At 47.2% G+C, this 27,725-nt stretch overlaps 1 protein-coding gene across 1 annotated transcript in view; it reads left to right on the top strand.

The window, feature by feature from the left end:
* The first annotated feature begins 387 nt into the window (after positions 1-387).
* LOC112621763 (vacuolar fusion protein CCZ1 homolog B-like) overlaps positions 388-27,725 on the top strand; it is a 29,096-nt gene continuing 1,758 nt past the window's right edge. The window contains exons 1-14 of the mRNA XM_025381138.1: positions 388-1,073; positions 2,436-2,533; positions 2,625-2,718; positions 3,010-3,087; positions 3,797-3,844; positions 4,781-4,864; positions 7,198-7,373; positions 12,437-12,518; positions 14,236-14,297; positions 15,231-15,342; positions 22,138-22,171; positions 23,440-23,557; positions 26,964-27,122; positions 27,427-27,554. Coding sequence (XP_025236923.1) covers positions 705-1,073; positions 2,436-2,533; positions 2,625-2,718; positions 3,010-3,087; positions 3,797-3,844; positions 4,781-4,864; positions 7,198-7,373; positions 12,437-12,518; positions 14,236-14,297; positions 15,231-15,342; positions 22,138-22,171; positions 23,440-23,557; positions 26,964-27,122; positions 27,427-27,554 — 1,642 coding nt within the window. The 5' untranslated portion in view covers positions 388-704. The remainder of the gene's footprint in view (positions 1,074-2,435; positions 2,534-2,624; positions 2,719-3,009; positions 3,088-3,796; positions 3,845-4,780; positions 4,865-7,197; positions 7,374-12,436; positions 12,519-14,235; positions 14,298-15,230; positions 15,343-22,137; positions 22,172-23,439; positions 23,558-26,963; positions 27,123-27,426; positions 27,555-27,725) is intronic.

The raw sequence follows: 27,725 nt of genomic DNA, 5'->3' as shown, positions 1-27,725 counted from the left end.
TTTTGTTACTTTGTGCATTTTGTTCAATTCTTTGTTCAACACGCCAAGAACCTGGACAATCCACGGTCAAGACCTTACGTCTAGTAACAGGAGGATCCCTTGCTGCCAAGAGTTCGAGACCAGCCTGGGCAACAAAGTGAGACCCTGTCTCTACTCTCTCTCTCTCTCTATATATATATATATAACATATATATATATTTTTTTAATTATGTGGGCATGGTGATGCATGCCTGTGGTCTCAGCTACTCCTCAGGCTTAGGTGGGAAGATCGCTTGAGCCAAGGAGTTGAGGCTGCAGTGAGCTATGATGGCACCACTGCACTCAAACCTGTGTGACAAAGCGAGATCCTGTCTCTAAATTAAATTAAAAACAATATCACCAAAACAACAACAGGTTGGGCGGTGGTGTCTCACGCCTGTAATCGGAGCACTTTGGGAGGCCCAAGTGGGAGACCATTTGAGGCCAGGAGTTCGAGAGCAACCTGGGCAACATAGTGAGACTCCACCTCTACAAAAAAGAAAACTGGCCTTGGTGGCGCGCGCCTGTAATCCTAGCTACTTGGGAGGCTGAATCAGGGGGATCGCTTGAGTCCCGGAGGTTGAGGCTGCCGTGAGCTGAGATCACGCCACTGCACTCCAGCCTGGATGACGAACTGAGACCCTATCAAAAAAAAAAAAAAAGTGCCCTGCTCAGTTTTTCCTGAAATGCGCAGCCCTACGCCTGTAGCCAGAAGAGAACTCCGCGAGCCGGCAAAACACAAACTCGGCCAGGAAACGGACCAAAAGCCCACCCGGAGGAGCCAGAAGAAAACGCTGCGCCGCGGGTTCTTCTTCCGGGCCGGCGGCGAGCGCTTCCGGGGCGGCGGCGAGGGAGGTGGAAGTGCAGTGTCCTGGCAGGTGGCTGCTGTAGCTGGGCGGGCAGTGGGAGGCTCCCGAGGTGGGGGCCCGGTCGGGATGGCTGCAGCGGCGGCTGGGGCCGGGAGCGGGCCCTGGGCGACCCAGGAGAAGCAGTTCCCGCCCGTGCTGCTGAGTTTCTTCATCTACAACCCGCGCTTCGGGCCGCGCGAAGGAGAGGTATGCGGAGGGGGCCGCGCGCGGAGTCAACGGGCCCGAGGGACGGGCGGCGTCGGTACCCCCCGGGGAGGCGGCCCTGTGGTTCTGCCCACCCGGAGCGGCACGGACCTAGCCTGCGTTGCGCCAGGTGCGAGTACGGACCGGGGACTGCGGCGGGGACCTGACAGCAGGCAGGGACCGCTTCAGGTCCTGGGTCGCTGCCTGTCTATGGAATAAAGCCCCGTCGGGTCTATCACTCCACACCGCAGGTTGAGGCTGTTTGCGCTTTGCTTTGCCTCAGTTCTGGGAAATTAAAATTGAACTTGGCTTTGTTAAGTGGTTAGTCCCCAGCTAGAAGCGTGGAAGCAGAGTGGCAGACGCTAGCCCTCAAATGATGCAAGCCTGGAGGACCCTGTAAAAGTTTTCGGCCAAATGAGGAAATAAATTAATTCCGGGAGGGTGTGTATATGTGTGCGTTTTGTTTTTCTGAGGTGGGGACGGCGACTTTCTCAAAGGATGTACGGAGCTGTGTTTCATTACCAGCAAGTCACAGTTCTTTTAAAGACTGTCCAGGCTGGGCTCCGTGACTCACGCCTGTAATCCCAGCACTTTAGGAGGCCGAGATAGGAGGATTGCTTGAGGCCAGGAGTTACAGACCAGCCTGGGCAACATAGCAAGACCCCCATCTCTTACTCGCCCCCCCCAAAGAAAAATCGAAAAATGAGCCAGGCGTGGTGACACGCACCTGTAGTTCTAGCTACTCAGGAGGCTGAGGCCAGAGGATCGCTTGAGCCCGAGTGGTTGAGGCTGCAGGAGAGCTGTAATTGTGCCACTGCACTACAGCCTGGGCCACAGAGACCACATCTCAGAAAAAGAAAAAAAAAAAACTTGTCAGTTCAAATGCCTGGGAACTGACTGGATTTAATTTTCAGGGAGCTGTGTGTCTGCAGATGTGCACACTTTTATTTCTTATAAGCCTTGGTGTATTACAAATTACCACCAGAAATCTAGAGACTGAGTTTTCATAGAAATTACCTGGTGCTGCTTCAGATATAACGTGACTAACTGAATATCAAAACTGCCTTTCTGGCTGGTGGGCAGTATTTGCACATGACGAGATAATTCCTGTTTTTCTTACTATTTTAAATAATAGAGACGAGGTCTCACTGTGTTGCCCAGGCTGGTCTTGAACTCCTGAGCTCAAGTGATCCTCCCGCCTCAGCCTCTCAAAGTGCTAGGATTACAATTCCTGTTTTTCTAAAACGTTTTTGTTTTGTTTTGTCATTAGCATGTGTGACACAAGAGGTTGACATTGACCTTAGCGTTTTCAGTAGCTAAGATGAAATGTTTATATTAATGTGCTTCTGTTTCTTCATGTTTCAGGAGGAAAATAAGATTTTATTTTATCATCCAAATGAGGTAGAAAAGAATGAAAAGATTAGAAATGTCGGATTGTGTGAAGCTATTGTACAGTTCACAAGGTAATACCTTTAAGTGTGCCTTTTAGAGTTCAGCGAATTCTTAAAACTTCTGCTGGAGAATTGTCTCAAACATATTTTTTTAACCTTTTAGGACCTTTAGCCCATCAAAACCTGCAAAATCTTTACATACCCAGAAGAATAGACAGTTCTTCAATGAACCAGAAGAACATTTCTGGATGGTCATGGTATTTACATACACGGTGTATCTTTCTGAAATTGTACGGTGAAGTTATGGGTGATCTTTACTATTCAGAGTTTGGGAAAGTTCTCTGGCTGTTGCATCCAAGTAACATTAAAATAAAATTAGTTGGAATTTTAAAATCAAGTTCTTCCTATTTGCTTTATTTGTTCTTGGGGCTGTTTTAAGAAGTTGTGTTTCTGGTGCTATAGCATGTTCAAAGTTTTTAAATTAAGGCAAAATAAAAACCATGCTATAATGAATTCATTGTATAATTTCAGTTTATCAAACTTTGCAGGTTGTTCGGAATCCTATAATTGAAAAACAGAGTAAAGATGGGAAACCAGTTATTGAATATCAAGAAGAGGAGTTGTTGGTAATGTGTCATTATTTATTTATTTATTTTAGATGTATTACTGAGTATGTTGAATCCCGCAATTGGTCGGATTTAAACTCGGTGGCTTTTGCGGAAGTTTCTCGGGGTATATAGCAAAGGTTTATGTTTATCGTTTACATGAGCACGGTCTTTTTAAAATGTATATGCACCCTATCTCACTAATACCTTCTACTCTTCATCTACATTGAAAGCCCTCCTAAAGTAAGGCTGACTGAGTCACAAATTAGAATTTAAACACTTCTGGCTGGGAACAGTGGCTCACACCTATAATCCTAGTACTTTGGGAGGCTGAGGCGGGTAGATCACTTGAGGTCAGGGGTTCAAGACCAGCCTGGCCAACATGGCGGAACCCTGTCTTTACTAAAACTATAAAAATTGGCCAGGAATGGTGGCGCACACCTGTCATCCCAGCTACTCAGGAGGCTGAGGCAGGAGAATCGCTTGAACCAGGGAAGCAAAGGTTACAGTGAGCCAAGATTATACCACTGCGCTCCAGCCTAGACAACAGAGTGAGCCTCCATCTCAAAAAAAAAAAAAAAAGTAAACACTTTTTTTCAGCACACAACTATTGTGGGACCAAGTTTATAAACATTATACCGTTACGTCAAGAGTCAGTGTAGCTTTGCCATCTATCCAGTAGACATTGTGTTCCCTTGAATTGAGATCTGTGCTGTTTTTGTGTTTGCAGGACAAGGTTTATAGTTCAGTGCTACAGCAGTGCTACAGCATGTACAAGGTAAGCCTGGCATTCGTTTCTGAGAGTCCAACCAGTTACCCCTATTTATAGGCTCCAGGGTTGTTTAAAGAGAAATCTTTGAATGACTGCAAAGTGACTGTGTATTTATCTTAGAGAAGAAAATAATGAGGCCTTGGAAACAGGTAGTGAGGTTTATGCCCACATTTATTCAGCAAGTATTGAACTCCCTTCTCTCTCTCAGCCTCAGAGTGGGAATGTGTCCCCACTGATGAAAACGTGTGTCTCTGTCCTCAAGGAACGTACAGAATGCAGATAATTTTATGATTTAAACATTTCAGTGAGGCAGGGCACAGTGTATCACACCTGTAATTTCAGCATTCTGGGAGGCTGAGGTGGGAGGATTGCTTGAGCCCAGGAGTTCAGGACCAGTCTGGGCAATATAGCAAGACCCCATCTCTACAAAAAATGTTTGTACAAGTTAGTCAGGTGTCATGGTGCATGCCTGTAGTCCCAGCTACTTGGCAGGCTGAGGTGGGAGGATCGCTTGAGCCTGGGAGTTCGAGGCTGCAGTGAACTATGATTGCGCCACCGCACTCCAGCCTGAGTGACAGAACGAGATTCCGTCTCAGAAAAAAAAAGGGATAAAAATGGTGATTCCGTTCATTGAAAGAAAACTGAAAAAAAAAATTTGGGTGATATTATTTATATAAATTGAAACTTCAGGGTGAGTTGAAATTTTTGAAAGATGCCCAGAGCAATTAGGCAGTTTCATATATAAGACAGCATCACTTAACAGTATTTTTTTGTAACTTATATTTTTAACTCAGCTTTTCTCATGTAAATATTTTTTCTGTTGAAAAGAACTGGGAGATTTAATGAGCTGAATTAATAATCTAAAGGAAAAAAAGAACTTGTTCTACTGAAAAAGTGAGCACAGGAAATTGATTTTTTTTTCTGCCGTCTTTTACCTCATAGCTTTTTAATGGAACATTTCTGAAAGCCATGGAAGACGGAGGCGTCGAGCTTCTGAAAGAAAGATTAGAGAAATTCTTCCATCGGGTAAGTACTTTGAATTTCGTTTATAACTTTAGTGAGCATTCAGCAGATTTTTAGAGAAATATGGACAGACAAGTTTGTTTCTTATGTACAAAAAACCCAGAACTTGAAAGTGGCAAAGAGCCTGAGACGGACCGTCATAAAACTGGAGCAGCGAGGAAACGCGTGAGGCGTGCGCTCTGGACCCTCCCTCCAGCTGTAAGGCAGAGCTTCCTGCGTTCGCCCGGGGCTCTTAAAGAGTCCTGGAGTCATCGTTTGGCCTCCTTGTGTTTTACCTGCGTCTGTCCTGGGCTTACTCAACAGCCGTCTTTTGTGTGATGGATCAGTTGATAAGGAAAACGTGATTATTGGAGTTGGACATTGTTAGGGATGGGCTCTGTTCACTGAACAGGCATAAGCTGTGTCGATGCAGGAAGAGTTACTGGCTGTGGGACTTTGTCAGATGAGCCATTAGGGACATTTGTCCCAAGTGCTGTTCTTCCATTGTAATGGAATTGTGCATATTTCACCTGACCTTGTCAAGCTCAGTTTATCTTTTTTTTAAAAGGAAACAAAAAAAGAGACAGGGTCTTGTCCTGGCTGTTTTGCCCAGGCTGGTGTCAAGCAATCTTCCCTCCTCGGCCTCCCAAAGTGCTGGGGTTAAAGGCATGAGCCAACTCGCCCAGCCCAGTTTCCCTTGAAGAAACAATTCTCAATCTATTTTCTTCTGAAAATACCTTCTGTGTCTATTGTTGAGTTCAACTTTTCTCTCTAAAACAGTTTTCATAGCTATTTTTGAATTTTTTTGTTTCTCTGAATTACTTTTCTTTGTTTTGTCATTTTAATGACCACAATTATCCACTCGCATATTATCTCCTGGTTTCTGTTCTTGTCCTCATTTCTCTTACCCATCGACATACGGATACAACTGTTGTCCTGACTACATATCATTTAGACCTGATTTTAGTATAAGATGGCACTCTTGGCTGGGCGTGGTGGCTCACACCTGTAATCCCAGCACTTTGGGAGGCCGAGGTAGGCAGATCATGAGGTCATGAGTTCAAGACCAGTCTGGCCAACATGGTGAAACCTTGCCTCTACTGAAAATACAAAAAAACTAGCTGGGCGTAGTGGCGCATGCCTGTAATCCTAGCTGTTCTGGAGGCTGAGGCAGGAGAATCGCTTGAACCCAGGAGGCAGAGGTTGCGGAGAGCCGAGATTGCACCACTGCACTCCAGCCTGGGCGACAGAGCAGGACTCCATCTCCGGGGGAGAGAAAGATGGCACTGTCTGTAATGGATAGATCCCTCATTAGGCTAATCTAATTTGAAGGGCACTACTATAAGGAATTACTTTTTTTTTTTTTTTTTTTGAGACAGTCTCACTCTTGTCACCCAGGCTGGAGTGCAGTGTGTGATCTTGGCTCACTGCAACCTTCATCTCCCAAGTTCAAGTGATTCTCCTGTCTCTCAGCCTCCCAAGTAGTTGGGATTATAGGCTACCACACCCGGCTAATTTTGTATTTTTAGTAGAGACGGGGTTTTGCCATGTTGGCCAGGCTGTTCTCAAACTCCTGACCTCAAGTGATCTGCCTGCTTTGACCTCCCAAAGTGCTGGGATTACAGGCGTGAGCCACCGCGCCCGGCCAAGAATTAAATACTTTAAAGTGCTAGCTGGGCACAGTGGCTCATGCCTGTATTCCTAGAGCTTTGGGACACCTAGACATGAGAATCACAGAGGCTGGAAGTTCAAGACCAGCCTGGGCAACATAGCAAGACCCTGTCTATACCAAAAAAAAAACAAAAAAATTTTAGGCCGGGCGCGGTGGCTCAGGCCTGTAATCCCAGCACTTTGGGAGGCTGAGGCAGATGGATCACGAGGTCAGGAGATCGAGACCATCCTGGCCAACATGGTGAAACCCTGTCTCTACTAAAAAATACAAAAAATTAGCCGGGCGTGGTAGCAGGTGCCTGTAGTCGCAGCTACTCGGGAGGCTGAGGCAAGAGAATGGTGTGAACCTGGGAGGCGGAGCTTGCAGTGAACTGAGATTGCGCCACTGCACTCCACCTGGGTGACAGAGTGAGACTCCATCTCAAAAAAAAAATTTAACTTTAAAAAGAGGTAAAACACAATACTGAATAAACATTAACTAGATATGTTTGAACTTTGTATCTTGGAATTGGTACTGAGTTCACACTCGGTTACCCATGTTTTCGCCATGGCCTCGTTGTTGTGCTGTTTGCTAGTGTGTAATTGTACCATAAATAAGAGTCTGACATAAGATTATTTTCAGTTATCAAGGAGCATTATATTCAGTGTACTATTAGTAAATTTTATGCCTTACTTTTTTTCCACAGTATTTGCAAACGCTACATTTGCAGTCATGTGACCTACTTGACATTTTTGGTGGAATCAGCTTCTTCCCATTGGATAAAATGACTTATTTGAAAATCCAGTCCTTTATTAATAGAGTGGAGGAAAGCCTGAATATAGTCAAATACACTGCGTTTCTCTATAACGATCAGCTCATCTGGTAGGTACACCCCAAGGCGTGGTATTAAAAGAAGAAATTGAGATAATAAAAACAGCAGTGACTGGATTGATGGCAGGTTGTCAAACAGGAACTTCTAGGGGGAGGCTGGGTAGGAAGCATCTTCATAGATATTGTCAAAATAAAGCAGTGATTATTTAAAGCAGAACTAGGGTGATTTGGGTTAAAATTTCCAAGCAGAGGAGTTTAAAACTGGTTGCATGAAAGATGAAAGGCTGGGCGCAGTAGCTCACGCCTGTAATCTTAGCACTTTGGGAGGCCGAGTCGGGCAGATCACTTGAGGTCAGGAGTTTGAGACTAGCCTGGCCAACATGGGGAAACCCCGTCTCTACTCAAAATACAAAAATTAGCCGGGCGTGGTGGCTCATGCCTGTAATCCCAGCTACTCGGGAGGCTGAGGCAGGAGAATCGCTTGAACCCGGGAGGCAGAGGTTGCAGTGAGTTAAGATGGCGCTACTACACTCCAGCCTGGCAACAGAGAGAGACTCAGTCTCCAAAAAAAAAAATGTTCCTATCAAGTAAGGTTTAGGAATCCTATTTTTCTTTTGGAGTTTTTTCCAAAATGACGAATGTGAGAAGCGGAATTTTTATAGCTTTTTCTTTTCTTAGAGACGGGGTTTATTGTGTTGGTCAGGCTGGTCTCAAGCTCCTGGCCTCAGTGATCCACCCGCCTCAGCCTCCCAAAGCGCTGGGATTACAGGCATGAGCCACTGCACCTGCTTTCTTTTAAAGAAGCTAGAGTTCTTTTTTTTTAATCCAAGAAATCCAAAGTGTTATATAAACCAGGAAATTACCTGCTATCGTCAAACTGTTTGTGTCCTGCAGTAGGAACAAGGTGGTCACAAGACTGCCCAGCATACGTGACCCCTGAGAGCTGGATGGCAACCGAGGCCGCGCACTTTTGGCCTAGAGTAGGTGGACAGAAGCCATGGAGGCATAGCAGGGAGTGGCCGGGCCTCCCGCAGCTGTTCCAGGACCCTCAGGTTTTATGTTCCCATTGACTATAGCCCACTTTCTTTTTTTTTTTTTTTGAGACAGAGTCTCACTCTCTTGCCCAGGCCGGAGTACAGTGGCACAATCTTGCTTGGCTCACTGCAACCTCCACCTCCTGGGTTTAAGCGATTCTCCTGCCTCAGTCTCCTGAGTAGCTGGGATTACAGGCACGTGCCACCATGCTCAGCTGTTTTGTATTTTTAGTGGAGACAGGGTTTCCCCATGTTGGCCAGGCTGGTCTTAAACTCCTGACCTCAGGTGATTTGCCTGGATTGGCCACCCAAAGTGCTGTGATTACAGGTGTGAGCCACCACACCTGGCCTAGCCCAGGTTCTTTTTTTTTTTTTTTTTTTTTTTTTTTTTGAGACGGAGTCTCGCTCTGTTGCCCAGGCTGGAGTGCGGTGCCGGATCTCAGCTCACTGCAAGCTCCGCCTCCCAGGTTTATGCCATTCTCCTGCCTCAGCCTCCTGAGTAGCTGGGACCACAGGCGCCTGCTACCTCGCCCGGCTAGTTTTTTCGTATTTTAGTAGAGATGGGGTTTCACTGTGTTAGCCAGGATGGTCTCGATCTCCTGACCTCGTGATCCGCCCGCCTCGGCCTCCCAAAGTGCTGGGATTACAGGCTTGAGCTACCGCGCCCAGCCAGCCCAGTTTCTTAATTAGGGGTGTGGCCGTATTTTACTACTATAACGTGAGTTCAGCTAATAGAAAAGGCAAAACTAGTTCCCCTGAAATTTACCTTCCCTGCCAAAATCTTGTGGCTCCATTTTAAGAAGAGAAATAAGTTACTGTAAAGAAATTTGAATCCAGTTAATAAACAACTTGGTGGGTTTCCACATGAACTTTGTTATCTCCTAGGAAGACAACACAAATTCCTGGTGAAAACCCATCTACTTTTTTTTTTTGTTTTTTTTTGCGGTGGAGTTGCTTTCTGTTGCCCAGGCTGGAGTGCAGTGGCATGATCGATCTTGGCTTGCTGCAACCCCTGCCTCCTGGGTTTAAGCAATTCTGCCTCAGCCTCCTGAGCAGCTGGGATTACAGGTGCGTACCACAACACCCAGCTCATTTTTTTGTAGAGATGGAGTTTCACCATGTTGGCCAGACTGGTCTCGAACTCCTGACCTCAAGTGATCCGCCTGCCTCAGCCTCCCAAAGTGCTGGGATTACAGGCGTGAACCACCGTGCCCAGCCTCCACCTATTTTTTAATTTGACAAATTGTATATGAGGCAACCTTCCACTGTACTGACTCTGCTGTAGTTGCTTTCTGTGATACGCACACGATGTTAGTAAGTGAAATACTGCCGTGGAATGTAGGAGATGGGAGGATAGTTGTGCTCCTGTAGCATCAGGTCTGCAGAGGGAGTGGCTCCTCCCCAGATGAAAATGACAGGAGGTACTTGCAAGTGACATGCATCCATGGTGATAGGGAGATGTAGTGTGACAAGCCGGAATCCAGCAGCAGTGGCCCATGGCCTTGTCTCCACCGAAAAGAGAAGAGCAGCTGAGATTCTGATCTCTGGGACGGACACAAGCCCTGCCGTGGGTGCAACCTCCTGAGAGTGAGGAAGAACGAAAGAGCAGAGGGTCCTCCAGGAGCTCATTCTGGGAGACGCTGGAGCCAGAGTGACCAGCAGCGTTGGCCCTTGGAAGCCTGGAGTCACAGGACAATCTGGTGCCCAGCTCCGGGGATCCTGCTGGCATTGTCATCTTGGAATAGCATCCGAGGGGTAGAGCAGGGCACAGCTCTGGTGGCTGCACAGAACTGTTCTGTTGTCACCTCCAGTGTGCTCGTGGGGGACAGGTCAGTCCCAGGAAGTAGCAACAAAAAGAACCTTCAAGAAAAACAGCATGTTACTCCAGTTGCGATCGCTTCCACCTGTCATCCCAGCACTCCGGGAGGCTGAGGCAGGAGGATCACCTGACACCAGGAGTTCAAGACCAGCCTGGGCAACATAGAATGTATCTCTACAAAAAAATGCAAAAAAAAAAAAAAAAAAAAAAAGCTGAGCACTGTGGTGCGCACTTGACAGTCCCAGCTACAGAGACTACAGAGGTTGAGGCCGGAGAATCACTTGAGCCCGGAAATTTGAGGTTGCAGTGAGCTATGATAGCACCACTGTACTCCAGCCTGGGTGACAGAGCAAGACCCTAAGAAAAAAACAGCACGTTTTGACGGAATTGCTCATTTAAATGCCAAGAAAGACTTTTAAACCAGGTGCGGTGGCACATACCTATGGTCCCAGCTACTGGGGAGGAGGAGGCAGAAGGATCGCTTGAGCCAGGAGTTACTTGGAGACCAGCCTGGACAATATAATGAGGCTCTGTCTCCACCAAAAAGGGGGAAATAAAAGAATTTGTCACAAGCAGAGTAAATATCACCCTTATGTATTTACTTAGTATATTGTTGTGATTTTTTTTTTTTTTGAGACAGAGTCTCACTTGCTCGGTCGCCCAGGCTACAGTGCCATGGCGTGATCTCAGCTCGCTTCAACCTCCGCCTCCCAGGTTCAAGCGATCCTCATGCCTCAGTCTCCCAAGTAGCTGGGATTAGAGGCGCATGCTATCAGTCCTAGCAAAATTTTGTATTTTTTAGTAGAGCCGGTGTTTCACCATGTTGGCCAGGCTGGTGTTGAACTCCTGACCTCAGGTGATCTGCCCACCTTGGCCTCCCAAAACCTGCTGGGATTACAGGTGTGAGCCACCACGCCTGGGCACCTTCAGGATATTTCAGTGATCTTGAATAGAAAACCCCCAGATCCAGCCTCACTGTCTGTCTGTCTCCTTTTAAAAAACTGATTCCAGAGTCTAATGCCGGCTAGTTTCTCTGTGCTTTCTCCACGTGCTGTTCCTTCCTGCCTCATTTCAGATCAGATGGTTTGCCTGAAGCTTGTTTTTCTCCTCCTCCTCCTTTTTCTATACCGAGATCCAGAGAATTAAAATCCATGTACATTTCTGAGACCTAGGATCACATTCCCTGTCTACAGCACACCCATATTTTCCCAGGGGACTAGGGGAGAGATTGTGGGGTTACCGTAAAACCCGGGAAGCTAAGAGACATCTGCTGCTAAAATGAAACAGTGTGACTTTGGAGGTTTCCTGCATAATCCTACATGGAATTCAACCAGTCCGATCCCTTGTGACTTTTTATCTCAAATGGCTTGTAAAATACAAGACTACGTAGGAGTAGCCTTTTGCAGGTCAGGATGAAGTTCCAGTGCCTGGACTCCAGTTTAACTCTTTGCCTTCCTGAACTTCGCAGTCAGGAGGTGAGCCTCTTGATATAATGTTAAAGAAAAAAGCACCGGTAGTCGCAGCTACTCAGGACGCTGAGGTGGGAGGTTCGCTTGAGCCTAGGAATCAGAGGCTGCAGCGAGCTGTGGTCACACCACTGTAATCCAGCCTGGGCGACAGACAAGACTCATCTCTTGAAAAGTGAAAAAAGATGAGGCCAGGCATAGTGGCTCACATATGTAATCCCAGCACTTTAGGAGGCTGAGGCAGGAGCACTGCTTGAGTCCAGGAGTTCGAAACTAACCTGGCAACGTAGCAAGACGCCCATCTCTACATAAAGTAGAAAAATTAGCTGGGCATGGTGGTGCACGCCTGTAGTCCCAGCTAGTCTGGAGGCTGAGATGGGAGGACCACTTGAGCCCTGGAGGCTGAGGCTGCAGTGAGCTGTGATCGCACCACTGCACCCAGCCTGGGTGACAGAGCAAGATGTTGTCTCAAAAAAAATTTTTTTTTTAATAAAAAATGAGCTTTATCCAGAGCTTAAAATTTTTTGGAGAAGTTTGACAAAGTATACCACGTAAATTCAGATTTACCTCAGTGCTAAGAATTACGTTAGGGAAAAGGAAACTCATTTTGATCTCAGGTAGAAAAATAGATTGTTTTGAGTTTTATGTAGCTTTAGACTTTAAAAAGTTAGAATTTATTCTGTGTCACTAAAAATGACTTGAAAAAAATTTTTTTTTAAATGAGCTTTATCACAGCAGTGGAAAGACGGAAGACAATTCCAAAACGTTTAACCCAGTGCTTTTCTGATGTTCCAGGAGTGGATTAGAACAAGACGACATGAGAATTTTATACAAATACCTTACCACCTCCCTTTTTCCAAGACACATGGAGCCTGAGGTACGATGGGGACCGTAGCTGCACACACTTACATCCAGGGGCACAGAGAGGGCGGGTGGAGTGCGATGGTGGTGCGTGAGAGCGTTTCTGATCATTGCTGATGTATATTTTGTCTTAGTGTGATATTTATGTCGTTGTGTATCAGCACAGAAAACCACATGCAGCTCTTCTCCAGTGTATGACATTCCGATGTGACGCAGAAAGCATCGTTTCATGTGTGTGTGTGTTGGTTTTGTGTGTTTTTGTTTGTTTTTTGAGACGGAGTCTTGAACTTTTGCCCGGGATGGAAAGGTTCAAGCGACTCTCCTTGCCTCGGCCTCACAAGTAGCTGGGATTTACAGGCGCCCGCCACCACCCCCAGCTGATTTTTTTGTATTTTTAGTAGAGACTGGTTTCACCATGTTGGCCAGGCTGGTCTCGAACTCCTGACCTCGTGATCTGCCCACCTTGGCCACCCAAAGTGCTGGGATTATAGGCGTTAGCCACCACCTCCAGTCCAGAAAGCATGTTTTTAAGAGGAGTAGAGGAAAAATTGGATTTTATTTTATTTTTAATTTATATATTTTATTTATTTATTGAGACAGAGTTTTGTTCTTATCGCCCAGGCTGGAGTGCAATGGTGCAATCTCCGCTCACTACAACTTCCACCTCCTGGATTCAAACAATTCTCCTGCCTCAGACTCCCAAGTAGCTGAGATTACAGGCGTCCGCCACCATGCCCAGCTAATTTTTGTATTTTTAGTAGAGACGGGGTTCCACCATGTTGGCCAGGCTGGTCTCGAACTCCTGATCTCAGGTGATTGACCTGCCTCAGCCTCCCAAAGTGCTGTGATTACAGGTGTGAGCTGCCACTCCTGGCCGAAAAATTGGTTTTTAGATCAGGTTCTAAAATCAGGTTTAGATCAGGTTAAAATGCCAGTGATCTTTAAAACAGTCGACCTGTGTCGTCTTCTCCTCTATCAACATGAGACCTAATTTTCAGTAGATGTCTTAGTGCCGACCTGGCTTTCCACTCTAGTACTGAATTTCCCGGTTTTCCACAGAGAACTTGTAAATGATATCACTGTGTTCTCCCGAAAGTATTTTCAGAGCTTAACACACAAAAATTATTGGGCTCAGCTGAACTCTCTCTCGCCGCTTGTTTGTTCCCTCCCTCTTGTCCTCCCTCTCTCCAATGTTTTTTTGTTTTTTTTTTTTTTAGAGACAAGGTCTCTCTGTGTTGACTTAGCTGGTCTCAAACTCCTGGGCTCAAGCGGTCCTTCCACCTCAGCCTCCCAGGTAGCTGAGACTACATGTGTATGCCACCACACCTGGCTATGTTTTTTTGTAGAGATGGGATCTTGCCATATTGCCCAGGCTGGTCTCAAAACCCCTGGGCTCAAGTAATCTGCCTGCCTCGGCCTCCCAAAGTGCTGGGATTATAGGCGTGAGCCACCTCACCTGGCCAAAAATTGAAAACCTAGCCGGGTGTGGTCACACATGCCTGTATCTTGAGGCTGAGGTGGGAGGATTGCTTGAGCTCAGGAGTTCAAGGCTACAGTGAGTCATTATCATGCCGCACTGCATTCCAGCCTGGGCAACAGAACAAGATCCTGTCTCTAAAAGAAAAAGACAAATAGTATGGAACCAACTAGTAGATAATGAATGCTGTTTTTCAAAGCTTGGAAAATAAATGAAAAGTCTGATAAGTCATTCTCAACATTAAATTTATTTGCAGTTAGCAGGAAGGGATTCTCCAATAAGAGCAGAAATGCCAGGAAATCTTCAGCACTATGGAAGGTAGGACTTCTGTTCTTTGATTTAAGATACTGGGTTTTCTTTCTTCCTTTTCCTTTCTTGTTTTCTTGACTCAGAGTCTGGCTGTGTTACCCAGCCTGGAGTGCAGTGGCAAGATCTCGGCTCACTGCAACCTCTGCCTCCCAGGCTGAAGCGATTCTCATGCCTCAGCCTCCCCAGTAGCTGGAACTACAGGCACAAGCCACTATGCCTGGCTAATTCATTTTGTGTTTTTAGTAGAGACATGGTTTCATCATGTTGGCCTGGCTGGTCTTGAACTCCTGACTTCAAGTGATCTACCTACCTTGGCCTCCCAAAGTGCTGGGATTACAGGTGTGAGCCACCATGCCTGGCCTGTTATCTTTTTGGTAAAGATAATATGGACGTTGAAATATCTTTGTGCCATCTGATTGACAGTAATCAACAAAGGAAATTTTTTTGTTTAAAGAGTGATAAAACTTTTTTTCATACCCTGCCTTTTTTTTTTTTTTTTTTTTTTTTTTTTTTTGAGATGGAGTGTCTGTCGCCCAGGCTGGAGTGTGGAATGCAGTGGCACGACCTCAGCTCACTACAGCCTCCGCCTCCCGGGTTCAAGCAATTCCCCTGCCTCAGCCTCTCAAGTGGCTGGGATTGCAGGTGCCCACCACCACGCCGAGCTAATTTTTGTATTTTTAGTAGAGACGAGGTTTTGCCATGTTGGCCAGGCTGCTCTTGAACTCCTGACTTCAGGTGATCCACCCACCTCGGCCTCGCAAAGTGCTGGGGTTATAGGCGTGAGCCACCATGCCCGGCCAGCATATTCTGATAAGGTGTTATCCAAATAGCACCTGGCATCGAAAGCAACTGGTGAATATTAAGTAGGAATGTGTTCTGTTTCTAGATTCCTGATTCTAATTCACCTCATTGAATCACGCCATGTCTGTTCTTGCTTTTAAGATTTCTTACCGGACCCTTGAACCTTAATGATCCAGATGCAAAATGCAGATTCCCCAAAATTTTTGTAAATACACATGACGCTTATGAAGAGCTCCATTTAATTGTTTATAAGGTAACAACTTTTTTCCCTCCAGCGTTACTGATTAATACTGAAGTCGATCTTTCTTGCATGTGTACACGAGTGCATATGCAAACCTCTTAAATGTTTCTTGGAAAAGATGTTGGAAGTTCTGATTATGGTAAAACTCAAAATGGGTGTTCTTCTAGAGTAATAAGTTTATTTTCAGCTCCTTTTAAACAGTTTTGTTATTAGTGAAAGAGGAACTGTTTAAGATGGTGATTCATAAATGTGTGAAGTCCCACGTGCTCTCAAACCAAAGGCTGTCAGAGGTTGGTGCTGCCTGTTCTCGAAATGGCTACAGATGGGGGCTGTGGCCACGTGTCTGTGCATGTTGCTTTTGCTCTGATTTTAAGGCTATGGGCTTGCTAATTCCATAAGGATCGTATTTGTTTCTGTCAGGACATCATCTTGTAAGGATACGTACTCAGGTTGTGTTTCTAATTAAAGGCAGTTTTTGGTTCAAGAAAGAAGACGAGCATGTGTATGTGCTTCTCTTCTTTCCTGCCTGAGGCTGCGGAGAAGTTTTCATTCATAAAGGCTCAGAAATGATGCTGTTGGGGAACAGGAAGGAGCGGGGTGTGTCAGGATGAGGGAGTCCTGTCCCTCTCTGGAAGGTAGACGGGACTTGTCAGCCACGCCTGATGGAGGGCGGTGCTGGAACAGGCCTGGAATACGAGTGGCAACCCTGTGCTAAAGCAAAGGACCCACAGCCCTGCGGAAGCCTAGAGAAGCTCCTGACTTGGAGGAGGGGTCACCTGAGTTGTCAGAGTGGGGACTGGGCCTGGAAAGGTGGGGAAGTGAAGTGAAGTATGGCAGACAGGCCAGTCAGCCTCCCCTTCCCCCATCCTTGCACAGATAGGCCCGCGGCTGAGCATCCATCCCTGGGTGACAAGTGAGGGTCTGTTTAAAGAAAGGAAACAGGCCGGGCGCGGTGGCTCAAGCCTGTAATCCCAGCACTTTGGGAGGCCGAGGCGGGTGGATCACAAGGTCAGGAGATCGAGACTATCCTGGCTAACATGGTGAAACCCCGTCTCTACTAAAAATACAAAAAACTAGCCGGGCGCGGTAGCGGGCGCCTGTAGTCCCAGCTACTTGGGAGGCTGAGGCGGGAGAATGGCGTGAACCCGGGGGGCGGAGCTTGCAGTGAGCCGAGATCGCGCCACTGCACTCCAGCCTGGGAGACACAGTGAGACTCCGTCTCAAAAAAAAAAAAAAAAAGAAAGGAAACAGTCTGAAGAGACCCCGAGTGGCTAACGTGGATGTCTGCCCCTGAGAATGAGGCCCTGCTCATTCTGGCATTTCTGTCTCCCAGACGGAACTGAGACCTTCATCCTACTCTGAGTGAAGCCTGGTGAGCCTTCTCGTTCCCTCATTGTTAAATATGGCTGCAAAAACAAAAGTAGAGGTCTCAAAAGAAACAAAAATGATTCCGAGGACAGACAAGAACTTTAAAAAATTAGTATCCACTAATTAGAAGAGTTGTATCTATTAATAAAAAATTGAAATGGGCCAGGTGCAGTCCCAGCACTTTGGGAGGCCAAGGTGGGAGGATCACTTGAGGCCAGGAGTTGGGAGGCCAGCCTGGGCAACATAGTAAGACCCTGTGTCGACAGAAAAATGTTTAAAAATTAGCCAGGCGTGGTGGTGCTCGTCTGTAGTCCCAGCTGCTCAGGAGGCTGAGGCAGGAGAACCACTTGAGCCCAAGAGTTGGAGGCTGCAGTGAACTATGATCACACCACTACATTCTTTTTTTTTTTTTTTTTTTTTTTTTTTGAGACGGAGTCTTGCTCTGTCGCCCGGGCTGGAGTGCAGTGGCCGGATCTCAGCTCACTGCAAGCTCCGCCTCCCGGGTTTACGCCATTCTCCTGCCTCAGCCTCCCAAGTAACTGGGACTACAGGCGCCCGCCATCTCGCCCGGCTAGTTTTTTGTATTTTTTAGTAGAGACGGGGTTTCACCGTGTTCGCCAGGATGGTCTCGATCTTCTGACCTCGTGATCCACCCGTCTCGGCCTCCCAAAGTGCTGGGATTACAGGCTTGAGCCACCGCGCCCGGCCTACACCACTACATTCTTGCCTGGGTCACAGAGTGAAACCTTGTCTCAAAAATAATGAAACTGGCATCAACAGTTTCATATCTAGCACCAGACATTATGTGACAGTGGAAGAGAGACTTTCAGAATTCTGAGAGAAAATGAATTTGAGCATAGAGTTCTTTGCCACGCCAAGCTGTCAACCACAGATGAGACAAAAGGAAGACATTATCCCGGGCACGGTGGCTCACGCCTGTAATCCCAACACTTTGGGAGGCCGAGGTGGGCTGATCACCTGAGGTCTGGAGTTCGAGACCAGCCTGGCCAACATGGGGAAACCCTGTCTCTACTAAAAATACAAAAAATTAGCCGGGCATGGTGGCACACGCCTGTAATCCCAGCTACTCTGGAGGCTAAGGCAGGAGAATCACTTGTACCCGGGAGGTGGAGGTTGCAGTGAGCTGAGATTACACCACTACACTCTAGTCTCGGCAACAGAGCAGGACTCTGTCTCAAAAAAAAAAAAAAAAAAAAAAAGTTAAATATGAAAAGCCTCAAAAAGTTTACCCTCATGCACCCTTCCTCAGGGTGTCACACAGGGTCATCCGTCAGCAGAATAAGTGAACAAACCAGGAAAGAACAGTTGGGAATCCAGAGCAGTAGTTCTCACGCATGAGACGGTACAAGGAAATCTTGGGGTGATCAGGCTCTTAAGGTCTGCTGGCAACACCGCAACCCCAGCACCTCTGTGACCGAGCAGGAGGAGGGAGGGCTCCAGGGTTCAAGCCGCCAAAATAAAAAGATGTTTCGTTCATCACGTGGTGTGCTTGAGAGAGAGTCAAAGTTGGGCTGTGACAGAGGTAGGGAAGGGGAGATTCCAGGAAGAGCCTACAAAAAGATGTGGTCGAAAAAGCAAACCAAAATGTTGGAGGTGTAATTTAGAGCAGGAATTGGAGTAGGAAGAATGTCCATTTGTGGATCAGGCGAAAATTCGAGACCCCATCTCAAGAAAAAAATCATTCCCCTTTGAATGACCTAGGTAATGACTCTGAAATCTCCATAAGCCTGGTGTGTAATATGCTGTTGATTGCACTTCTGCTTTTAGAGTCAATCTATAGACATAATTTGGGGCGTGATAATGGGATTGTCGCTGTGTTAAAGGGTCCTTAATCTTTTTCTTAATGACTTTGAGATACAATGCACGTACCGTACAACTCACCCTTGTACACTTAAAATGTACAATTTAGTGATTTCTAGTTGCAAAGTTCATGAGTCTCCAAGACCATCCTCACTTCTGACACCAGCTGCGAGTTTGGGAGTCCCCATGACCACCTTTAGGGTAAGAGTTCACTAGAAGTACTACAGGACTCAGAAAAGGCTTTCTACAGCAGTACGCCCGAGCCAAAGGCCATGTGTTCCAGAACCCCCAGGGGGTGCCTGAAACCAGGGACAGTACCAAACCCTTCACAGACTGTGTTTTTCCTGTACATACATGCCTGTGATAATGTTTAATTTATACATATTCAGTACAGTAAGAGATTAATAGCAATAATAAGGCCGGGCACAGTGGCTCACACCTGTAATCCCAGCACTTTGGGAGGCCGAGGCAGGCAGATCACTTGAGGCCAGGAACTTGAGACCAGCCTGGCTAGCATGGTGAAACCCTGCCTCTACTACAAATATAAAACTCAGCCAGGCATGATGGCATGCACATGTAATCCGAGTTACTCAGGAGGCTGAGTCAGGAGAATCGCTTGAACCTGGGAGGTGGAGGTTGCAGTGAGCCAAGATAGTGCCATTGTACTCCAGCCTGGACAACAGAGTGAGACCGCATCTCACAAAAAGTAGTAGTAATCATGATTGGACAATAACAATACACTGCAATAAAAGTAATGAGAATGTGGTTTGCTTCCCCTTTACCGCAGTATTTTATTACACTGTCCCTCACATGACCGAAACCATGGGAAGCAAAACCAGGGATAAGGAAGAATGTACGCACAGCTGTGGTTTATTACGGTGAAAGAAGAATACAGGTTAAAATCAGCCTGGGTAAGAGGCACATGGGGCAGGGCCCAGGAGCCACCAATGGAAGGACTCCATTTGCTTTAGGTTTGTTTGGTTTTTTGGGTTTCTGGGTTTTTGGTTTTTGGTTTTTGTTTTTGAGATGGAGTCCCGCTCTGGTGTGAGCTTCTGGCTGTCCTCTCCCGCTGGGGTCATGCGGACAGCACAGTGCCTGTTTCCCCATCGAGGATGTATGGCAGTCTCTATGGAGTGCTGCCATCCAGGGAAGCTCACCTGAGCCTCGAGATCCAGAGTTTTTACTGGGGATTGGCCACAGAGACACAGCTGGCCCCGTGTGGCCGGCCTTAGTCTCCAGCCCTCCAGAGGTGGGGCGGGTGCTGTACGGGCTTGGGCTGTAAGGGATATTGGCCTGTAGTTTTGTTTTCTTGTGATATCTTTAGGCAATGCTGGCCCAATAGAATGTGTTGGGAAGTGTTCCCTCCTATTTTTTTGGAAGACAGTGAAGCACTGGTGTTAATTCCTCTTTACATGTTTCATAGAATTCACAGTCAAGCTCTCTGCATCTGGGCTTTTCTTTGTGGGAAGTTTTAAAGTTAATTAACTGTGCATAGCATTCCATTATTGGAACACTAAGCTTGTGGGAGTTATTTATATCCTGCTGAAGGTCATCGCCAAGGTCTCATTTTTCACAGAAAAGATTTACAACCTCCAGCATAAATAAGTTAATTTCTTTACTTGTTAGAGGTTTGATTTTGTTTCTTCTTGAGTCAGCTTTGGTAGTTTGTGTCTTTCTAGGAATTTGTCTGCTTCAATTTGATTTGATTTGTCAGCACACGGGTTTTCATGGTATTATAGGTAAAGCCGGATACGCCTTCATTTTTCCTGTAAAGTCAGTAGTGATGTCTCCTCTTTCATTCCTGGTTTTAGTAATTTGAGTCTTCTCTGTTTGTTTCTTGTTCTACAGTCTAGCTGAAGGTTCTTCATACTTCTGGAATCTTCACAAGAAAAAAGGAAAAGTTTTTCAGTGTTGGTCTTTTCACAGAACTAACTTTTGGTTTCATTTATTTTCTCTATGATTTTTCTCTATTGAGTTTGTTTCTTATCTCATCTTTTAGTATTTCCTTCCATTTGCTTTAGGTTTCTTTGTTGTTTTTTTTGAGACAGTCCCACTCTGTCACCCAGGCTGGAGTGCACTGGCACAGTCTCGGCTCACTGCAACCTCTGCCTCCTAGGTTCACACAATTCTCTTGCCTCAACCTCCTGAGTAGCTGGGATTATAGGCGCACACCACCACGCCCAGCTAATTTTTTTGTACTTTTAGTAGAGACGGGGTTTCGCCATGTTAGGCTGGTCTCAAACTCCCGACCTCAGGTGATCCACCCGCCTCCGCCTCCCAAAATGCTGGGATTACAGGTGTGAGCCACCGCACCCGGCCCCACTTGCTTTAGGTTTAGTTGACTCCTTTTGTCCAGGATCTTAAGACGAAAGGTCAGGTCACTGATTTGAGATCTTTCATCTCTGAGACAAGATCTCGCTCTCTGAAGTGGGAAGAGGTACTGGGGCAGGTGGGAATGTGATTTCAGGAGCGGAGGCCTGTGGCTGGTGGAAGGCAGCCAGCGGAGGAAATAGAATGGCTGTAAACCGTAGAGGAGGAGGGGGGAAGGCAGATGAGGGGTCACACGCGTCATGACATGAGCAGGAAGTCAATACGATGTCTAAAGAGGATACGCTAAAGAGTTAGGATAAGCCCGTTGTCTAATAACAGTTTAAAGTGGTTGCCAGGGAGGAGGGCTCAGAGAAGGAAGTCTGTGGCTTTCATCGTCAGGCTTGATGTTCTGTTGAGCCTTTTTTTTTTTTGGAGACAGAGTCTCGCTCTGTCGTCCAGGCTGGAGTGCAGTGGTGTGATCTCAGCTCACTGCAAGCTCCGCCTCCCAGGTTCACGTCATTCTGCCTCAGCCTCCCGAGTAGCTGGGACTACAGGCACCCGCCACCACGCCCGGCTAATTTTTTTGTATTTTTTAGTAGAGACGGGGTTTCACCATGTTAGCCAGGATGGTCTCGATCTCCTGACCTCGTGATCCACCTGCCTCGGCCTCCGAAAGTGCTGGGATTACAGGCATGAGCCACCGCGCCCGGCCTGTTGAGCCTTTTTTAACCATAATTGCTTCGATAAATTTTAAACATTTTTGGTTATCTCTGGTCCTGGTTGTTGTAGGTTGCTATGTCTATGTCATAACTGCAATTATTTGCTATAATAAAGTGAGACAAGGTGATATCCATTTACTGTCTTTGTAAACTTGTGTCAGTGGAAATCATCACAGAATAATTGACAGTTTCTGCCAGTTCTCTCTGGAATATACACAGAGAGACGAACACCATGAACCCCTAAGTACCCATCACACAAGTGAATAAGATTCTGGTTTTGTTGCCTCTCTGTGTTGTGTTGTTGGGTTTGCAAGAGCATTTTAAGTCCTCACGTCAGTCACGGACACTTACCTGTGCTCTCTGAGGAGGACGTCTGTGGTCACCTCCCCACAGGCACCGTCACACCTGACAAGGTGCACAGCGCTCCTCTGGCATCACGGAATGGGCAGCCTGTGTCCAGATGGCTCTGGTTGACTGAAAAACATCTTTTTACCATTGATTTGTCCCTGTCGACTTTGAACAGATTGTGATTATATGAAAGTCTCCTTTTTTCTACCGTTTCATAACCTTAGGTTTGTTCTCTTCCCAGGCCATGAGTGCGGCTGTGTGCTTTATGATCGACGGTGGGTACGCGCCTTCGTCTCATTTCAGCCTAAGCTTTTTGTACTTTGCTGCGTCCTATTCTTATATGTTTTGGGGGTTTCAGTTGTTTGGGGGTTTTTTGTTTGAGACGGGGTTTCACTCTTGGAGAGCGGTGGCACGATCGTAACTCACTGTAGCCTCGACCTCCTGCGTTTAAGTGATCTTCCCATCTGGGCCTCCCGGGTCGCTGGGACCTGCCAGCCCACACGGCCGCACCCAGCTAATGTTGTTGTTGTTTAGACAGGGTCTCGCTGTGTTGGCCAGGCTAGTGTCTAACTCCTGGGATCAAGTGATCCCCCCACCTTAGCCTCCCAAAGTGCTGGGATTTCGGGTGGGAACCCCTACACCCAGCCCATTAAATGATAAATGTGTTGTCGTCAGCAATGTGGAGGCACAGAGAGGAGCCTGTTCCCCATCTGGGACCCCCCTGGCTCCTGAACTAGCCATTGCTCGTATTTTTTTTTTTTTTTTTTTTTTTTTTTTTTTTTTTTTTTTTTTTGAGACGGAGTCTCGCTGTGTCACCCAGGCTGGAGTGCAGTGGCGCGATCTCGGCTCACTGCAAGCTCCGCCTCCCGGGTTTATGCCATTCTCCTGCCTCAGCCTCCGAGTAGCTGGGACTACAGGCGCCCGCCACCACGCCCGGCTAGTTTTTTGTATTTTTAGTAGAGACGGGGTTTCACCATGTTAGCCAGGATGGTCTCGATCTCCTGACCTCGTGATCCACCCGCCTCGGCCTCCCAAAGTGCTGGGATTACAGGGTTGAGCCACCGCGCCCGGCCCATTGCTCGTATTTTTTAAGTCCTAGTCGTCCCACTTGTCAGCAGAATGTGGGCATCTTTCTGTGCCCCGCCGACCGCGAGCTGGAGACAGCGGTGGCACCTCTACCGGGGGCCTCTGAGGATGGAATGAGGTCGTGTGTGTGAAGCACCAAACAGCACCTGGCCCGTGAGTGCTGTGGAATGTTTGTTAAATAAACACACGACCTTCTGAGGCGTTTCTGGGGTCGGCAGCCGTTTACCACCCCACAGGGTCCACCTCAGTCACCTTTCCACAGTGAGAGGTCTTTGCCTTTTTCCATCTGAAACGTAACCGGTTTTCCATCTTCTGTTTCTCTTGTATTTGAGGAGCAGGAGGGGCCTGAGCGTTTCATCGTTTGCTTTCCCAGATCAGTGAGGTTTTCGTTTGAATAGTTGTTCAGCATCGGACAGTCACATGAATCTTACCGGTTTGTTTTGTCATGACTTGCCAGCCTCTATCCAGCCAACACTGGATTTTTGCCGAAGACTGGACAGCGTCGTCGGGCCCCAGCTCACGGTGCTGGCCTCTGACATCTGCGAGCAGTTTAACATCAACAAGAGGATGTCTGGGTTTGTACTTCGCTTTCTGTTCACGTTCACGCATTGAGCGACTTTTAAAACATGCGTAGTTTTTCTTACAGATGTGGGTGGTGTTAACAGTCCTGTGCTCTCGTGGGATCTAGAGAACGGTGATACGTGCCATTCAGGCCTGTTGGAAAGGGTCCTGGGGAAGCCGACCTGAGTTTTTCTGCCCCGTGATGGCAGCTGGGGCTGGGTCTTCTGTTAAATACCTTCCCTCAGCTCCCTGCTGATTGGAACATCCCATTTCACTGGCCCAGATGGTTACGTTCACATGGGCAGTAGTCAGCATGGTTTTGGTGTGCGCAGACTGAAAGCATTTTGCCTCTCATTGTGTGAAAATGTGTAGGGGAAACTGGCTGGGATGTGGGGCATTGGGCCTGGGTACTCAATGTGGCAGCCTGAAGGGTCTACACTGAGTAGGAGAGGCAGGATTCGCTCCTCTAACTCTCTAGACACTGAAACGTCCTTAAATTCTTCCTCCTTAGCTTTTGAGACAAAGTCTCACTCTGTCGCCCAGGCTGGACTATGCAGTGGCCTGACCTCAGCTCACTGCAGCCTCCGCCTCCCAGGTTCAAGCGATTCTCATGCCTCAGCCTCTCGAGTAGCTGGGATTATAGGCATGTACCACCATGCCGGGCTAATTTTTATATTTTTAGTAGAGACAGGGTTTTACTATGTTGGCCAGGTTGGTCTTGAACTCCTGACCTCAAGTGATCCACCCACCTCAGCCTTGCAAAGTGCTGGGATTACAATTGTGAGCCACAGCACCCGGCCTTCCCTATCTTTTCTCAATATAAAATAGTTATTATAAAGTAAAAAGTGAGGTCATGGAAAGCCCTTTGCGAAGTTGAGTCCTACTTTTAAATGGGCTCTCTACACATTGGAGAAGTTACTAAAATGCTGTGCATTTCTGCATAAGCTCATGTTCTTTGTGTTCATACGTTGTTGTTTTGGATTTTCTTTGAGACGGAGTCTCGCTCTGTTGCCCAGGATGGAATGCAATGGCATGATCTTGGCTCACTGCAACCTCTGCCCTCCCAGGTTCAAGCGATTCTCCTGCCTCAGCCTCCTGAGGAGCTGGATGCCATCATGCCTGGCTAATTTTTGTGTTTTTGTAGAGATGGGGTTTTACCGTGTTGATCAGGCTGGTCTCGAACTCCTGATCTTGTGATCCGCCCGCCTCAGCCTCCCGAAGTGCTGGGATTATAGGTGTGAGCCACCGCACCCGGCCCATATGTTATTTCTGTGTGGTCTTGTATAAGCGTGGGCCTCTGAGAGTGCAGAAGCGAGGGAAGGTGAAAGCACGTGTAGATTTTGGTGTGTGGATTACTGCTGTCAACAGCTTACATCTTCGTTGGTTTTTGGTTGTTTTTGTTTTTTGAGACAGAGTTTCTTTCACTCTTTCACCCAGGCTAGAGTGCGGTGGCACAATCTCAGCTCACTGCAACCTTCAGCCCCTGAGTTCAAGCAATTCTCCTGCCTCAGCCTCCCAAGTAGCTGGGACTACAGGCAGGTGCCACCATGCCCAGCTCATTTTTGTATTTTTTAGTAGAGATGGGGTTTTGCCATGTTGACCAGGCTGGTCTTGAACTCCTGACCTCAGGTGATCCACCCACCTCAACCTTCCAAAGTGCTGGGATTACAGGCATGAGCCACCGCGCCTGGCCAGTAGCTTACACGTTGACAGTGCTGCTGAATCATTAAATTATTTGGCCATAAAAATACCAGGTTTTCCTTTGTGAAGGAGGCATAAGTGAGTTAAATCGATTTGGATCATGCAGGTTATCAACTAACAGATGGAAAGTGACAAAGTGTAGTGACCATAGAGAACGCGTCACCTGTTCTTTGTGTTTTTTTTGTGGGTTTTTGGAGACAGGGTCTCCTGCTGTTGCCCAGGCTGGAGTGCAGTGGCGCAATCATGGCTCACTGCAGCCTTGACCTCCCACGCTCTAAGTGATCCTCCCACCTCAGCCTCCTGGCTGTAGAGCTAGGACTACAGGTGTGCGCCACCACGCCTGGCTAATTTTTGTATTTTTTGGTAGAGACGGGGTTTCGCCATGTTGCCCAGGCTGGTCTTGAACTACTGGGCTCAGGCAATCCTCCCTCCTTGGCCTCCCAAAGTGCTGGGATTACAGGCGTGAGCCACCGCTCCTGGCCCCACAGAGTGTTTTGAGGATAGAAGCTTACACCCGATTTAAGTTCCTTGTCTATGCAGACGACTAAATTTGCAACTTCTTCCAGTTTTTCTTGTCATTATACTTTCCTTAGCCTTAGGGAGCTACTGAAAACAAAATCTGGTTTTATAAGAAGTTTCTTTTCATGTTCCTGGAAACTAAATCCTCCACGTTCTTTCTTTGCCTAGATGTAGAGTATTTCAGTAGTACCCCACTTGTCCGGAGGTCGGATTTCCGGCACCCCCAGCCCTCCAGAACATGGCTGCTAACCCCGAAGCAAGCAGAGGAGGCTTCTGAGCCCGGGGCGGGGCTGTGCTCAGGCTCCATCCCAGGCCCAGGGTGTGCAGTGAGGGTGCAGTGAGGGGAGGGGAGGGGCCCTGGGAGGGGCGAGGCTCAGCTTTTCCCACTAGGTCCCCGAGGAGGTCACAGACGCTGACCTGGGAGGCAGTGTCACAGCACTGCCTAGTCAGTTTAGGAAATAAAAAGGTATATCCCATTTAAAATGTTCATTAGACTGCAGTGGAAAAGGCGACTGTGTTTTACGATGATTTCCACTGGGGATGATATGAGGAAAAGCTTTGTTACATACATATTGTCGTAGGCTTCGGTCACGAGGCAGGTTCACTTCCACGGGACGCTCCTTCCCCGCACTGGGGGAGGAATGAGATGTTACTCTCCTAACGCAGGGTCGGCAGCCTTTTTCGGTAAAGGACCAAATAAGAAGCATTTCAGACGTCCCGGGCTGTATGTAGATGTATGTGTTACAACTACTCAACTGTCATTTTGGTGGGAAAGCAGACAACACATGAACATGTAGCGATGGCGATGCTCCCGTGAAACTTTGTTTAGAAAAAGAGGGCTGGGCCGGGCGCGGGCACTCAAGCCTGTAATCCCTGCACTTTGGGAGGCCGGGGTGGGTGGATTACAAGGTCAGGGGATCGAGACCATCCTGGCCAACATAGTGAAACCCCGTCTCTACTAAAAATACAAAACTTACCCGGGCATGGTGGGAGGCACCTGTAATCCCAGCTACTCAGGAGGCTGAGGCAGGAGAATCGCTTGAACCCGGGAGGTGGAGATTGCAGTGAGCCGAGATTGTGTCACTGCACTCCAGCCTGGGTGACAGTGAGACTCCATCTCAAATTTTAAAAAAGAATCTAGTTGTATTGTTTGGTTATATCCATCCAGGGTATTACCGTCTTTGTGACATGTTTGTACAGGTCTGAGAAAGAACCCCAGTTTAAGTTTATTTACTTCAACCACATGAATCTGGCCGAGAAGAGCACAGTTCACATGAGGAAAACGCCCAGTGTGTCACTCACTTCCGTGCACCCGGATTTAATGAAGATTCTCGGTGACATCAACAGTGACTTCACCAGGTGATTCCAGCCACTTCTCCAATCAGGTGTCCCCTTTCTAAGAAAAAAGACACGGAAAGTCCCTTCAAAGCCAAATGACCCAGAGCCCTTTCCATGGGGTTCAAGCTTGAACCACCTTCATGGGCGCCACTTCCAGACACACACTTGGGAGCCCCTAAGTCACCGGTTCCCTGGCCCAGGACTCCCTGAGCCTTTTAAATGCCACGTGCGCCCGTTCCATTTCCTGTTCTCGTTTTGGAATGCTTGCTTTCCCAGTCTAGCCATAGGAATAACGAACGGCGCGTTCTGAACTCTCCTCTTGCAGAGTGGATGAGGATGAGGAGATCATCGTGAAGGCCATGAGTGATTACTGGGTTGTTGGAAAGAAGTCTGATCGGCGGGAGCTCTATGTTATTTTGAATCAAAAAAATGCAAACCTGATTGAAGTAAATGGTAAGTAGGATTTGGTATTTCAGGAGAATTTTAATGCTGCTGATATGGAAAAGTTGTTTTTTCACTGTATTAAACCTGGTTAAAAAATAGAAACATGAGAAATAGAACCAATGTCTGCTGAGATTGTAAGCAGGTGCCTCTCAACATTTTCAACATTTGGTCCCTTTTCTC

The sequence above is a fragment of the Theropithecus gelada genome, chromosome 3, assembly GCF_003255815.1.
Source record: "Theropithecus gelada isolate Dixy chromosome 3, Tgel_1.0, whole genome shotgun sequence".
In the NCBI taxonomy this organism is placed as follows: domain Eukaryota; kingdom Metazoa; phylum Chordata; class Mammalia; order Primates; family Cercopithecidae; genus Theropithecus; species Theropithecus gelada.
This window is presented reverse-complemented; position numbering and strand designations above follow the sequence as displayed.